This window comes from Aphis gossypii, chromosome 1 (genome assembly GCF_020184175.1).
Source record: "Aphis gossypii isolate Hap1 chromosome 1, ASM2018417v2, whole genome shotgun sequence".
NCBI lineage: Eukaryota > Metazoa > Arthropoda > Insecta > Hemiptera > Aphididae > Aphis > Aphis gossypii.
In genome coordinates this window covers 34,151,361-34,169,101 of record NC_065530.1, presented here as the reverse complement: position 1 = coordinate 34,169,101, position 17,741 = coordinate 34,151,361, and the positions used below count along the sequence as shown (strand labels likewise).

Here is a 17,741-nt window from a genome sequence, read left to right as displayed (position 1 = left end):
ATTAAGTGTCAAAATACCACTACTTCAAAATGACAATAAAGTCTGGTAAAAAAAAAAAACTTCGTGTTTTTAGAAACTACATATTGTGCACGATCTATATATTATATTATGTCTATATAGGTAATCCTATTCCTATTGAATATTGATTCATCATTCATGAACTCAACCGGTGCGAATCGGTTTCGACCGTCTTTTATGTTAGTCCACCCTTATTATTATACGGAACACCATGTATATTCTTTAATTCTTTAGTCTCTTATTTAGCACTGTTATATATATATATATATCAACTAGTCTCAGGGTGGTGTGCAAAACGATCCGATCTAGTTATATAATAATAATATATATAATATAAAAAAAAACGATACTTTTCGTTATGAAGTAAAATTTAACAGTGTACGTGGTACGTCATGTGAACATGCGATTGTAGTATACTCATGAGCATATAATTTTCAATTAGAAAGGTCTATATTTGAAAATATACAACACGTTTTATACAGAATACATATTTTAGGTTAACAGACAACAATAATGTTAACGTAACATCATATATTCGATTCCTAAAAAAATCTTTTTGATTAACTAATTCGTATAAAAAAATTTATACAATTATATAGGTTATATAGTACTATAGTAGATATCAGAAAATTCAATAAAAATCATACAAAATTATGTCTTGTAAAATAATAATTGCACATATATTTTATTATTTGTGTCCAGAATTCTTTCTGATAAGGATAACTCAATTTTGTTTTCTTTTATAATAATAATCTTTTACTCTGGTCATTGACAATAATAAACTATTGAATATAAAATCCCGAAGTAGGCGTGTGTGTGTATATATATGTATAGTAACTATTAAATAAATGCATTTTGATATAATAGAACAATACATTTGTTATATATGTATCCTAATGTACTATTAATGTATTATAATATGTTGTAATTTAAGTTATTGTATGTTTAGACCAATGGCCACAGCTGCCTTAATGCTAATTGTTTAGTAAAAAAAAAGATTTGTATTGAAATACTTAACTAAATTATTTGTTACTAATTGACATATTTTCTGTTAACAATTACTTTCCATATCGTTAAGAAATCTGCCCAAGTCTTCAATGTATTTGTGTATACTGTACAATTACTATTCAATATAAGTGCTTATTCATTGAAAAGTATTTGATTCAAATGTTTAAAACCATATAATTATATAAGCATTATACATTTTATGTCGGATGTTCTAGTATTTATGCGTTTAAATAAATAAGTAATAACTACCTTTATTTAAGTATTGTTCATCAATAAATAATAATGGCCTGCGAAAAGAAAATTAAAATATAATCATTTATAATAATATCTAAATATAATTTTTGCCAATTCTAGAGCATTAGTATAATCTTTTATTCTAAAATAATAATAGAAACATGTAAATTACTAGTAAATTACAAACATATAAGCGATTGTTATTTTTGTATTTTGTAAGTACCTTTTAATTCAAATAATAGTATAATGCCTTAAACTTAATTGTAAATAGTATAATACTACAATGTACAATTAGCTAATGTAATACCTATTAACAAGTTACAATAAGTATGCCAATTATGTTTATTCATATACGAAAAAACTTTATTCATAATATCCAATTTTATGTTAATACAATTGCTAAATTATTTTGGTACTTCATTTATTTTAAATTAATAAACCTATAAGTACATTTGTATTTTTTTTTAATTATTATTAAACGCCCTTTATTGTTTTATTCATACTTAATATATTATTATATATTTGTACATCTATAAAACATCACGTTTAAAAAACTCATATAAAAGGTAATTTTACATTTTTTTTCACTAAGAATTATAATCAAAACTGTGTTGATGTTAAACAAGTGTATATAATATGTAGCCATGTAGGTACAATACTGTATTTATGTACCTATGGAATGCGTTATTTAGATTGAGGTTTTTGATAAATTGGTCTAGCGGTTTTGTTTTTATAAATCCTAAGAATCGTGTTTATCGAATCCGAGTTAATGCTTCCCACACACCTCGAATATCGTTAGTGAATAAAGATCGAAATCATCAATAGGTTTACCCTTGCATCGTTACTACCATTAATAAAAAATTATATACTTCATTCATCGTATCCCATTTTCTTTCTTTGTTATTTTTTTAAATGCACATGACTATTCTTTAGAATTTATAGAATATCGTTTATAATTTGAACCTTTAGGTAAGTATATCATCGAATTTCAAGGATATACAAAATCTGAAAAATGATACTTTAAAAATATACTTAAAAAATAAGAATTTAAAATTAAAAATTTTTTAAAATTTAAATAATTAATTTTAGTACTACATTAATCTGCATAAATCAGAATATAGAGTGTTTGTATGATCTGAGTGGTCTAACACAACTATTGCAGAGTTAAAATAATGCTTTTCTTATTCGCATATATGACATTAAACTTTACATGATCGTCATCGGACGTTTATTCTAAATTTTAAATAACGACTAAAAAATATCCATCTTGTAATGACTTAATTTCTTTTGGTAAATAATATGTCAAAACCTTAATAATATAATATAAAAATAAAAAAATCAGTGGTATCATAGGGTATCTATTTGAATTCAAGTCATACGTATTATAGTAAATTGTCTAGATCCTAATATTTGTATATGGATGTTTACTTTATAAAATTTATTATACATTACAATAAGTATTTCACTTTTTTATATTTTCACAATTTATTCTTCTTATCATTCTTATCAAATTCAACTCACAGTTCTCACATAAGTATAATACAGTAATAATTCACATTCTTAGTAATTTCATTATTTTCACATAAAAGTATAACGTCTAAATAAAATTTATCAACAAAGTTATAGTCCCTACATAAAATTTATTATATAACAATATATGTTATATGTAAAATTATTTTGCTCGTGGACTGATATCTAATAGGTATATAAAATTTTATGACATCAAGCATAAATATTATGCCACCAATGGAAGTATAAAAACCATGATATAATATTACACTTATTTGAATAGGTTAAAAATCCACATCATTTTTAATGAATTGCATAAATTATAATATGCTTAGGATAGCGTCAAAACATTAAGTATAACCGTCTGAATGTAAATTTAAAAACTATATACACTTTATTATATCAAGTTGTACTATACATATATCTTAATAACATACATGTATACTAAATAATAATGTAGGTCACGTGAAAAGTTATTTTACTGTTTGATACTAGCTACGATTACTAACGAAAGTAAAGTAAAGTAAAAATATAATATTTACTTACTCAAACATTAGAATTTAGATAATATATATTTTTATTAAGGGGTTTAATATAACTAAAGTTTTTATAATGGGTAAAAAAATTAGTAAATTAATATTAGTGTGCTATTTAGAATTCGCCAATTATCAAAATCGCATAAATCAAGTAAACTATTAAAAAAATGTAGGATTTTTTTTTTATTTCTGTGACGGTTTATTGAATACGAGTTACTATATAACGTTTATTTGATGTTATTTCTGTAGGAACTATCCAACCTGCATAATATGATGTATTGATGCGAAGTCATAGTATATTGTTATTATTGATAATTTTGAAACATTTAAATAAATATAACTTTGAAAACCTTACATTAATAATTATGATCAAGTCTTCGTTTATTAGCATTGCAAAATATTTAAGAAATCCACAATATTAGTTTAATATTTGTTCCATAATTTATTTTTAGTTTTAATAAAGAAGAATTAAAAAACTAATTAACAATGAATTATTATAACTATAAGTGATAACAACAAATAATTATGCCATAATGGCGTGGTTATTTTTATGCGGAATCTCGTTCATTTTATAAGAATAGATTTTCAAGACATTTTTATTTTAAACCGATAATTTTTTGAGTTATTTAGACAAAAGTATAAATCGTACATACTATTATATTATTATACAGAATTAAATTTATTTTATTTGTGTCTAATGGTGTATAATATTGAATTTCTAAAAAAAAAGAGAAAAGAAAGATCAAAATTGACGTTCACGAGTAAATAATAGTGTATAGTTACCCATCTGGACGTTTATGATTCTCCATTTACCTGATGTTCAGCTGTCTGCAATAGGCTGTGATGGGAAGACTGACGAAAACACCTCTTTTAATGCCATGAAACGTTTCATTGTGTTTATAAATGTTCTGTTCAAAATTAAAAATTAAAAAATACAGGTATATTAAGTTTTAAATTTAAAAAAATTATAATATGCATCGAGCATTTGATAAATATTAAATAATAACGTAAGTTATTTAAATCCGTAAATCTATATAGTTCTAGTTACTAGAATATATATATGTAGGTACTGTATTCTAGTATATTATATTATACCTTTATTATTTGTGTGTGAAAGATAAACTTATGAACAATTTTATTATTAAAAATTGTTTTGAATAATATTATGTAAGTAGGTGAAGGTTGTATAACTTTCAACAATTTAATTTTAAATTTTAGATTTTAGCTTTTATGTTAGAGTTCATATTAAAGTATCGATTTAAATTTTAAAAGATCATTAATTAACATTAATTGTTTATTATGGTTGTTTTATTTTACAATTAATATTATCGTCGTAAAAGTTAGGTTAATATAACATTATACTTAATCTTTTGATACTATTAAATATTAATACTCAATATTAGAAATATTTATATACTTTTTACATTAATTATATAAAGCATAGTTTTAATGTTTTTAATGGATACTGGGTAGGTATTAAGTACTTTAGATAGACACAATATAAACTTGGTTCTTAGAAAGGTCGAATACTATTATTATTTTTTAATTTTTTGTATACTATATTTATATATACCTATATAATATATATGAAAGACGTGTGTTTAGTATATTATACTTGTGTGTTCACGCAAAGAGTCATCATCAATATTTTAGTTGGATGATTTTAAATTGAAATGGAGTTTTCGGGGAATGAAAAGGGTATACTGTATTTCATTTTTTCAGACAAATTTCAAATGTTTAACTCTTTTGATACGCTCAATGCAAATACAACTTATATATATTTTCATATAGCAGTACAATTTTTTGTCTTTGGATTAAGGTAGAGTATTTTTATTTATTTTTTTCTATTTTTGTATTAAACATTTTTTTCTAATTCAATTTTACAAAAATAACAAATTTAATTTAATACATATATATTTATGAAAAATTGTTTTTAACGAATTAATGTTAACTATATTCTTGTTCTACTTATAATCGAAAATTGAAATAAATACCTGGTATTATTAAATAAGTGAATAACACAGTGTTTGCAGACATATATAAAACATAAGTAAACACAATTTTTTTTATGTGAATGGTGAAAATGAGAGTAAATTATTAGTAAATAAATAAGAGCTTATTTTATATTTTATCGGTATTCAAACAGTTATTTACTTTTTATTCGAAATTTGTAAAAAAAAAAGAATTGTGTAGCCATTAAAAAAAAATAATAAGTTGTATTTAGTATGAGTGTGCCGAAAGGGTTGAACGTTTGAAATTAGTCCGAAAATATGTATTTTAATATTTTCATGTTTTGAAAACCTCATTTCATTAAAAAGTCATCCAGCTGAAGAAATAGTTAATGGTACCTCTTAGTTTGAACATATTGTATAATGTACTATGTACATCGTCACCATATTATATGTTAACTTGGAAGTTCACAGCTAAACTATAGGTTTGCAAAAAGCAATATAGAATGAAATTTACAACATTGAATAAACATAAAGATATTATGTAATATTTTTAGTAATATAAATATTACTGTTTTTCATTACTGCTGACTGTCAAAAATTGTTAGGTTATGTAATTTTTTTTAAAAAGAATAATGTTATAGGCTTATAGCCCATAACGGCATAAAGTCATAATCATTATTAGATAGTGTTTTATAGTTATTAGTTATTACTAATTACTTATTAATTTATTACATACATATTTACATATAATATAATGTAATATAATTCTTTGTAATCAAAATAAAGATTTAATTTCTGGACTAATAAAATATGCGATTACGTGATTATTACGACTATGTATGATTGGTCTGTATATAATATATGTTGATTAGATATAATAAAGTATAATTTTACCATTTATGTTCATTATTTTACGTTTGAAGAATACACAAATCTACTTAGGGGAAATTATTAAACGGTCAACGGACCGAATTCAATGGACCGTATCTCGCGTTAATGTAATATTTTAATTAATATTGATATATTAAACACAAAAAGTCTTAAAGAAATTATTATAAGCCTCCATTATAATATATATATATATTATATATCTAATATCTAAATTCACTTTTTAATTATTTTTAATATTAATGTTAATACCTGATTAATTTCAACTCATATTTTAATATTTTGCGCAGTAAGTGAGTTGATTCTCGAGACCTACTTAACATATTAGTTGATTCACAGGTCATTAAAAGGTATGTACGAGTTGATTCCCTATTGTTGTAAGTGCAGTCGGAAACACATATAAAATTCAGGAGCAATAGAACCAAAAATTCTAAGAAAAACAAATTGTTTTGAGAGAAGTGATTTACCAGTATACTGGTTTATTAATTAATCTCTTTACCAGATACCAATTTTTATAAACAATGTGTTATACATTTTTACCAAATTAGTAAAAAAATTTAATTATAATTTTTTACTTAATTATTAAATTGTTTAATAATAAGTTTTTAAATAAATATAATAAATATATACTATACTGAAAAAAATACATAATGACCCGGGAATCAACTTATACGCAGCCATGTTTTTTTACTACCTTTATATTATATTTCTATGTTATATTTCATATAACTACTGTGCTGGAGTATCTATTACACGGGTGTTTAAACAAATAAATAAAGATTTAATTTTTTTAAATATTAAATCGTTAAATAGCGGTATTTTTATTGTTCTTGTACACCAATGTAATCATCAAAAAAAAAAACCCACATAAAATGTATATGTATAATGTATATAGCATTACAGCATATCCGATATTCGTTGAATGACATAGGTATTTGTCAAAAATATCTATTTAGTATACTATTTACTATTGTCTATTGTATACATAAGTACTATAGTTTAGACAATACCATGTTTAACGTTAATAAAGCTATGCAAGTAATGACTAATAAGTATATTAATATGTTAATAATGAAATAAATCAGAAAAATATAAGAAAATATGTACAATGAATAATGAATCATCAAAAATTGTTAAATATTTTTGTATTGTCATTATACCTCTCACGGTTTTCCTTATTTTATAGACCACATTCAATAACAAATTAATATCAGTTGTGATATTTTAAAAATATTTATAGGTTTGAAAGAAGTTAAAATTATATTATATTATATTATATTATTTTGTGTACATGCACAATGCACATAGTATACTATACTACATTATTATCTATGTTCTATATTATATTATAACTTAACATTTATGGACTACAAAGAATGAGTAAGCAAAAATAAAAATGATGAAATTCGATAAAAAAAAAATTAAAAAAAAATACCTATATTATGTAAAGACGGAGACAATAAAAAATTATATATTTATGAAATAGATAATTTTTTTTTTTATTACATGTTTTGTATACAAATATTGATTAAAAAGCTGTTATGCATAAATAAATAATGTATGATGAATGATATATGTATATCATACATTTATTGAATGAAAATAATAATTGATATAAAGGTTAAAAGTTAAGTAGAAGACTAAGACAATTTTTTTTACAGTGTATGTGTTCTTTTTTCATATTTCATGAAGTGTGAATATAGCATTGGTATGGGTTAATAATCATTTAAAAAGGTCTCAACTATAAGTAAAGTACATAGGTATTACGTTATTTGTGTATTAAAAAAAAATACTTTACATAATTACGTAAAAAAAAATATTTGTTATATAATATTGAAAGGCGCACCTCGTATAGATACATATAATTGTACGGATAGTTAAAAATAAAAACAACGTTTACTGTATATTATAATATACCGTCGTTGACACGAACTAATCTCCTATGAGCTAAAACCTAATTTTTCAAGAGGGACGAAAAACGTTTTAAAAAATGTAAAAAAATATAAATTTTTATTTTGAAAAAAAATTAAAGTAAAAAATTGATAATTTGTATTTATTGTATAAATTGTAAATATTTCTTCACGTAGGAGATTATGTTAGGTTAATTTTTTTTTTTTTGCCGAACAGTACATAGGAAGTAATATCATTTATGAACATGGAAAAATCTTCAATGTGTATATTTCATACGCGATACTTATACATCTACTCATGCCTAACCTGCATGCCAATATCTCCTATGTAATTTTGATCAACATTTTAACCACATAAGAGGTATTCTACAATGGTGATAGCATATTAGAGTTTTTATCAAAATGACCGCCTATTTTTTCTGAATCCATGGATACCAATATCTCAAAATTGCAAATTTGCCACATAGGAGGTTTTTTCGTGTTAACGATTACTTTATATAGTTTAATGTACTAAATAAAACTTATAAAACTACTCCTTATATTTTCCTTGCAGGCCACATACATTTTCGTGTACACGATTGACGCTGTAGTTATCCAAAGAATGGGACGCACCCTAGAGGCCTATTAAACTAATTGAGGATACGTTTTAAGTTTTATAATAATGTGTCATTATTTTTAATCAAGATACAATCGTTTTATTTTATTGTAACTTTTACTAAAAACATTTTATAATGTTTGAAACCTTTTTAAAACAAATTATCGTTTGCTAACTAGTTAGGTTAAACATATTAATGGTTTTTGTAAACATGATAATAATTTATATTTTTAATAAATCAGAATTGATTCACATTATTATACATTGTATCTATTTAATGATAATTACAACATAATATGTTATGGAAATAAAGGTTTTAATATCCTGGACATCCTGGACTTCCTGTACGTTTTATAACAATTTATTGTAATGTTTAATGTTTAATTATTACAATTTATGTTATAAAAACGTAAATATCTTCCTCGAGTTTTTGTCCTGCTTTTTAGGTAGTGAATAGAATATTTATAAATAAATAAATTAATACATTTTGTATTAAAATCATATGACATCGCACAAAGTTTGAAACTTCACTATGGAGGTGATCACAAGAATAAAATAAAAATTAGAACGTACTAGTTAATCATCATTTGTAGTTTACAGTAAATATTTTGATATATTCCTTCTTAGTACTTATTTAAAAATATTATTTGGTATCTACCTATATGTGAATTATTGTTGCATTGTAATCGCCGTTGCTGAAATACATTAATATTAATCGGTTTTTAAGTTAAAATTTTTATATTGCATTGTAGCCGAAATTAATTTATAATGCGATTTTAAATAGTTGGAAAATAGGTTTCTCATTATTTATAATATTCACTTATATTTATGTAAAACAAATGTTTTTAAATGTGATGAATGATGATAATAATATTCTATTTCTAATTTGTATATTTTGTAGTTTCGTACCTTGTTTGAAAGTTCACTATGGTTATTTTAAATTTAATTTTTTTCTCACTCTTTATTTTTTAGTTTTTTTATCTATTTTTCTCGTTCTTGAAAAATGTTACATTTTATCTAATTTAGTTTAATTGACTATTCATAGATAATGATTTGAATTAATCCTAAAATATCGAGTTGTAGATTTCTTGTCCATTCACAATGAGAATATAAATTAATAATTATAGTTACCAAAATTAAAGTAATTGGATATATTAATTATTCTTACACGAATATTTCTGTATTACATTAATTAAAAAACCGTTTTTTGTTTATTAGATCATATATATACTTCACTATTGGCTCTATCATTATACATTTCTTTAAAAATCTATGTACATTTATTTTTAGTTGAATGAACTTTAATAACCATAAATAGATTACTCTATTTACTTTATTTTATACCGTACAAAATAAAACACGCAAACCTATAATTATTAAGCGGACAAGTTTTTAAGATTTTAATTTATTGAAAACTCGTTTTATATTGACTTATTGTTACTTAATTGTTTACCAAGTATAATATTATAAAATATTTTTTCCGAAAAAAGGTACCTATTATTATTTTAATTTCTATAATATCGTGTTTTTAAAATATATTCAATCGTGTATCTTAAAAATAATAATATATAATTTACACTGTAAAAATTCGTGTTTACGAAATATATACATACATTATAAATTTACGATATTTTTTTTAATTAAACATAATTCCACGATTGTAATGTACGTATGTGTATATATTTATAAGATAACTATTTACTCGAAAGCAGGAATATTGCATTATAAGTTATAAATAAATGCATTTTTTAAGTGCTAAGGCTCTTAAAATGTATTTTTGAAGTATAAAATGAGCACCTTGAAATATCATTGAGGATTTTCTTGTGCTAACCTAATGGTAAAATGAAAAACATAGATTACCACATTGTATTTTGATGAAAAAAAAAGGAATTTATACTTTCTTACTGTGGAAAGTTAACTCTGAATTTTATCTATAAGATAAGGGATAAAATCTTTATACGGAATTATACATTTAAGTGAAACAATTTTACTATTTGGAAATAAAAACAAAATAATATGCATTTATATACTAATATACTATAGTAGAATATAGATTGCAAATTTATTGATTTACTATAAGTCTACAGAATACGACGAAACTGTTTTATTAATTTGACGTATTATAAAACGTATTTTTCACACATTTATCTTTGTATAAATTTGATGTTATACTGTATAAATTAGTTAAACAGATGTTATATTTAAATATAATTTCTATACAATACATAATTTCAGTAGAAAAAAAAAGTTAATTATACGTACGAGTATAACATATGTTGTTAGGTTTTATTGTTGGGATCTCAGGGTTATAAATCGTATTTTCGAGAAAACAAAAACACTACCCATATAGACTATTGAGATGGTTCCCAATCACGGTACCGGCTGTACGTAACAAGTAACGTCCTCGCGCGTTAGACCTCCCCGTAGAAATGTGAGATTTATTGTTAAGGGTTAATGTTATTCTCATTGCTTGTTATTATTTATTTACATAAATAATAATATACAAAACATTTAGTTGGTACTAAATAGTTAATAGCTTTTTAAAAAAAATAATAAAATAAATGATCACATTAGTTAAATATTTTTATTTTTTAAATAGTTTAGTTTGAACATTGTTTTACATTTAAATGATAAACTACCTTATAATTTTATGTTCAAGTTAAAATGTTGAACATTTCATAAAATATTATACGTAGGTTTAAAATAATAAACAAGCGATGAAATAAAAATTAAAATTAAGTACTCAAAAGTATTTTTACTCATTGATGTCAAAATTAAATAATAATTACTATACGTTTATTTTATAGTTTTATAAGTATTAACTAGCAACTGTAAAAAAACACATTGTCAATCTAATAAATTCTTTGTCTTACAATCTGACACAATAATATTTGTAAATACTTACTAATAAGAGTACATAAATGTATTCATTTATAAATAAATAGTAATGAGTTTTTTGTTATAAAAATAATTTTATATTCTGATAAAAGCAATGAATGTATTGATTTTACGATGATGTGTGTTTTTTTCTGTCTGTAAACATTTTTTGGAGCAGTAAAAATGCTTCGATTTTCATAAATAAAGATGGATAGGAAATTGGATCTAGTTTGGGGGATAAGTAAAAAAAAATTAAACGTAAGTTTTATAATTGAAAAAAATAAAACAAATACTTATATAAACATTATAAGTTTAAATTTGGACAAAATTACTTATTCTAAAATAAATAATTTTGTTATAGTTAACATACCACAGTAATTTCAATTTTTTTTAATTTACCAAACAAAAAAAAAACATCAATTAAATATGAGAAAAAAATGAATAAAGAAGATATTATTAACAAAGGTATTTTCAAATCTTCTAATGCATTAACATCACAATTCTCTTATAAGATGTATTTTAATTTATTTTGCGTTAGTCAGGTTTTTGTATAATGCCTTCTATTAAGAGAGATAGGCAATTTAATAACATGACTGCTATATTGTTACACGTGTTTAAAAATTAATTTTTATAATTTTTTTATTTAGTATTTTTTCTAAATGAAACATTAATTTCTGTAAAAAAATTACCTCTGATGAAATAGTCATATGCTCACAGATTAGTTACTATATTATTACATAATTTTTTTTTTCTAAGTTCTATTTACTAAAGATGCAAACATGAAGACTGTAATAATCTACTACACACTTCTAATAAATACAATAATAAATCAATAGTTGTAGAATACTCAAAGTTATATGATAACAATACTAAAATAGGTTTATTATTCTAAATTATTAAATAATCATAACGGTATTAAAAACAGTAGACCCAAATTATATTTACTAAATAATAATAAAATAAAATATTTATAATATATACTTTAAAGTTTGAACACATAGCTAATAGTAAATACTAATGTTCAGAATGATTTTGAATAAATAAAAATAACTGTAAAATATTTACGATTTCTTAGTCATTTACTACTGTATAAAATTTAAATGATTTAAGTCTAAAATTGGTATATGAATATGTGATTAATATTTTATGCTTGGTATTTTTAATGAGAATGTATAAGTATAATAGTTTAATTTCTAAGAAATTTTCAAATAAGGTTATTTAATTATTACAGTTATAACAGTGCTATTAAATATTAATGATTATTATAATACGTCTGTTTTAGATTCAAAACGAAACGTGAATGTATTAGTTTTATAATTATGTAAGTGATTTTTTGTTAGTGTGTATACACGATAAGTCAAAACCAAATTTATATGCTTTTAAAATTGTAAAATATCCATCCTAATATACACTAAAAAGTCAAAATATGCAAGAAAAAAAGGCAAAACACGCATAATAAAATTTCAAATTTTTGTGTAATTTAATATTTTGTTTTAGTTTTGCAGTGATAATTGTTATATTGTAACTAAATACATTGCAAACTAAGTAAATGCAATTTCAGTAAAATCAAATACTGCATATTGGTACATAATAGAAAAAAGTACAACATATATAATGTAGTAGCGTATATTAATTTGAAAAACAATAAGTAAGTGTGTTACATATTAGTTTCTATGAAATTATAACAACGATCTGTAAAAATATACTTGTAGGATGAAAAACTATGTTTAATGTCAACACTGATTATTGGAGCATATTTAAAATTGGCTCATATAAATGGTGAATAATTTGGAAGAAATTGTTGAAAGTAGCACTGCTGCCTTGAAGTCTTTTAGAAATTTCTTTAGAAATTGTATCAAAAAGATTAAACAAAATAGGTAGAGCCACATTTCGTCTACATTATGAAACGTGTACAATCAATATTTATGGAATTTCACTCATTTAGTGACTTATTTTCAGGGTTCAATATTTTTTGAAACTTAAAATATTTGATAAATAAATGTAAACATAATTATTTGGTTTTGCTCAACACTTTTTTAAACCGTGGGACAAATCTGATGAAATATGCAAAAATATGCAGTATAAAATTTTGATATTTATAATCAATCAGTTTATGATTTATGGATACTCGTTAAATGCATGTTTTGATGTTAAAAATATAGCAACATGCATTTAATCTATTAATGCTAAATCCGGGTTTCAACGATAAGTACTCGATAAAATGGTTCAATTTTAAGCTTTGCAGGTGGTAGTTTTAAGTAGTAAATTAGATCTAGTTTGTACTTTTAAGTGGTCAAAATAATAATTCCCAGTATTATCAAAATAATTACGAAAAACGGAAATTTTTGTGCAAAAACATTTTTTAACACAATCATTATTATTTTTTTTTATGTATAACTTAATAATGAATAATCTTCAATATTTGAATTTTACACAATAAGTTAAGTTTGAATTTCCTACACATATTTTAATATTTTAAATATTTTGACTATTTTTGAGCTATTAAAATTGATATTTAAAAATTTTTTTTTTTCAAAATTCCTAATATACTTTTTTTGTAATTTTATTTTTAAATATGCCATCATGGTTTTAGTTTATTTTAAATTAAATTTATTAGTATCGCACAAATATTATTAAAAGTATTTTGATTTTACCAATTTGTTTCTTTACAGTAAATTTAGGATAGGTAAATAAACATAAATTAAAAATGTAATTTCATAGTGAGTATAAATAAATTTATATTATTAGGTATAACAACAGATTATATTATATTACTTATATTTAAATACTAAAAAGTAATAAGTATTAATCATAGTTACATATTTTAGTCTTAATATTTATTAATAAATTAAAAAAAAAAAAAAACAATATTTCATTGTAATAATTTTACATGGATATATACTTAATGCTTATTCTATTAAAATTAAAAGTAAAAGCATGAAGTGTATAAGGAAAAATATTGTCATAAATTCAATACAATTACATAACAGGTAATAACATAATATAAACATTGCTTAGAGAGTTTACACAAGCTTATACGACGTGGTTATGGGATATTAATATGATTATGTATATAGGCAATAATAATAAAGGATACGAGCGTACAAGAATTTGTAAGCTTGTAAAATGTCTTATTTAATGACCATCCATTATATATTATATTTGGGCGTAATACATAATAATTAAATAATTTCGTTCAAGTATATTATCTTAACATCGCTATTTACAACAACTAGGTAGTTTATGCCATAAACATACATTTCTATCAATCAGTTTTACAATCACTGAACAATAAACATGCATAATTTACCGTCGGCGACATAACTATTCTCAAGCTTAACATAATATCACGATTTGAATTTCTATATATATATATATATCTTTAAATATTATAATATTATTAGCATTATTTATGTATATATATATATAGTATACGGGATCGTGTAGTGGGTATATTATAACGTTTTACTCTCCCGTTCGTTCGACACGAACGATGACATCCTACAACTACTACGACAATACTATACTCACAATCGTTAATACCTTGTATTATCATAACATTATCTACAGAGTAATACGTTTTCCAGTGCGGACTTTAATAGGGTCTATATAGGATAAAGAATATTAAGTGTAAAAGGATTCGATTGGAACGACACACACCCGTCGAGTGTTTGTGTTTTTATAATATTACAGTCGACTCTTCATCGTTACATTACACGTTTTCCGGATTTCGCGACAACGACAAATAATAAACTGACTATACCTATATATGTACAGAGATCCCATCTTCTATTCTATATTATTATATATTATATTAATAACAATTATATATTATGACGTGCGCCGCTGCCGCCGTCTTCGTCTCCCGGAACCGTCCCGCGAGTCCTCATGTCGCGTTGCCCGGTCACGGAGCGTCGAGCGACACCATGCCCGGAGTCGGCACGAGACTCTGCAGGGACAAGTATCTGGACCGGTCGGACACCTCGACGTTGGTGATGTGCTCGAAACAGCACGGTTGCGATATGTGCGACTTGTCGGGGAGCCGGCGGACCGGGGCCGGTCTGTGTTTCTGTTTCCGGGAGCTCTTCGACCGGTTGCCGGGGCCCGACAGCCGGATGTTCTCCGGGTCGGAAGTGAGCCGGTCGATGTGCGACCACAGCTGCTGGGCGGCTTCCGAACAGTCGAAGCTCAACCCGATCAGCTGGGTGTGGTCGGTCGACAAGCACATGGTGTGGAACCCCTGGCTGGACACCTTGTACGAAGTCAAGTTGTCGATCGTGTCCCGCCACAGGGCGAAGCACGTGCCGCGCTCCACGAGAAGTATCTGGATCCGGGGCTTGTCCCTGGACCGGGTCTCTCCGCTGTCGTACAGCACGACCGGGATTCCGGTGAACTTCAGGTCCCAGCTGTTTTCCGGAGACGAGTTGTGCACGTACAAGTTGGCCATCGATCCGCACACGTACACCTGTAACGATTTTCGACGACATTATGATCTGTATATAAAATACACTATGTGATTTTACGATTTTGGCATAATTGGGTGACGTTTGTAGGTTATGAATGGGACGTGGGGAAAGCGGTAATATATATTATACTTATGGGACTTCGGTCGTTTACACTATTATATCGGCAAAGGTTTAGAATTTTGGGGAACGCGGTTGCAAAGCCTAAGTGTCAATAACTATACGTCATACTATTATATTATAGACGATTGCCGTTGTGTAATTTGTGTTGCCTATATGGACCGCCCGTATCGCAGATGTAATAATTCTTAATATTTTATGTCATTGTAAATTATTCGACATCAATCATAATAATATCATGAATGTGTAATGTGAAATGAATGCATATGTATTCATATATAAACTGGCTTGTTAGTGTAGTCATGAATCACTGTTACGTATATTTACATTTTTGGTAATTGAACACATCGTAGTAATAGTGAATTAGTGTAACCACGTCATTATTGCATTCTTAAGAGCATATCGCGATTCCTCTCTCTTCTTATGCATTATTCTTAGGCAATCATGTACGAATTAAGTTTATTTGGATTTAATTAATGGATTGTTTATTTAGGTTAATGAAATTACGAATTTGAATTATTGCGTTCACTTTAGCATATTAGTTATTAGTCTATTACCTACTCTTAAAAAATATTGCATTATTATAAGACGTATTCATACTGCCGTTTCAATGAAATCGGATAACTGGAGAAGTTATTTACTTTAAATTTTCCTGCTTATAATTTATCATGCTCAAAGAATACTGTAATAAACTAACAATTATATAAGTATTTATATAATTACATATTATTTTTTATTCATTAACACAATTAAACCTTTATAATATAATATTAATAAATTATAACTATTCGTTATAATAATAGTTTAGAAGTAATTTACGATTTTTATGTTACCGAGACATTTATCACTAATCAGTAATAAAGTGATACCATAAATTATAAAAAAATAGTAGGTATATCAGGTTATTAATTTGAGTGTCATTAGTCTTTTCTTTGTTAATTAATGGCTAAAATAAAATGTCACGATTAACAATACTGTTCATTTGAATTTGTATGGCTGTATATAATAATTAATCGATTATAGTTTATACTCTATACTTTATATTTTAATGACAACTTTGTCTCGGTATTTTCTAATTAATCAGATAATAGACCACGTAGACACTCGGTTATTATGATAATTGACAGTACATACAATTAAACATACATTTTTTTGAATATCATGTGAAATATAGCATTACAACTTTTCGTATCAACAGTACCTACGCGACTTTACCAGTTACCACACGCATCGTGCGACACGTTATCTGTCGTATGCTTGTAACCGTATACTATAATTGTACTCGTGTAATAATAAAAATTTAGCAGATAATACCTATTATTTTATGCATTTATGGTATTATTAGGGGATTTCGTTCGATTACATATTGTAACACGCTAAGATAAATAACGATATGCTCTTGAGTCATTATCCTTCGAAATTAATTCTTTAAACATTTGACACGTATAATCCAGACGTATCGAGTTTTTCATAGTTAATCTCAACCCGACATTGAATAGCTTGCATAAACATACTCGACACAACTATTACACGCTAAATTATATCCGATTATAATATACTCGTACAATCTTGTCCGTTTCGTTTAAATACTTATTTTAAAATATATTCGCATAGAATAGTTTGATAAAAAG

At 24.8% G+C, this 17,741-nt stretch overlaps 1 protein-coding gene across 1 annotated transcript in view; it reads right to left on the bottom strand.

Moving 5' to 3' along the window:
- Nucleotides 1-14,240: 14,240 nt before the first annotated feature.
- LOC114126718 (uncharacterized) overlaps nucleotides 14,241-17,741 on the bottom strand; it is a 35,893-nt gene continuing 32,392 nt past the window's right edge. Inside the window, exon 3 of the mRNA XM_027990719.2 lies at nucleotides 14,241-15,992. Within this exon, the coding sequence (XP_027846520.2) occupies nucleotides 15,432-15,992 (561 nt within the window). The 3' untranslated portion in view covers nucleotides 14,241-15,431. The remainder of the gene's footprint in view (nucleotides 15,993-17,741) is intronic.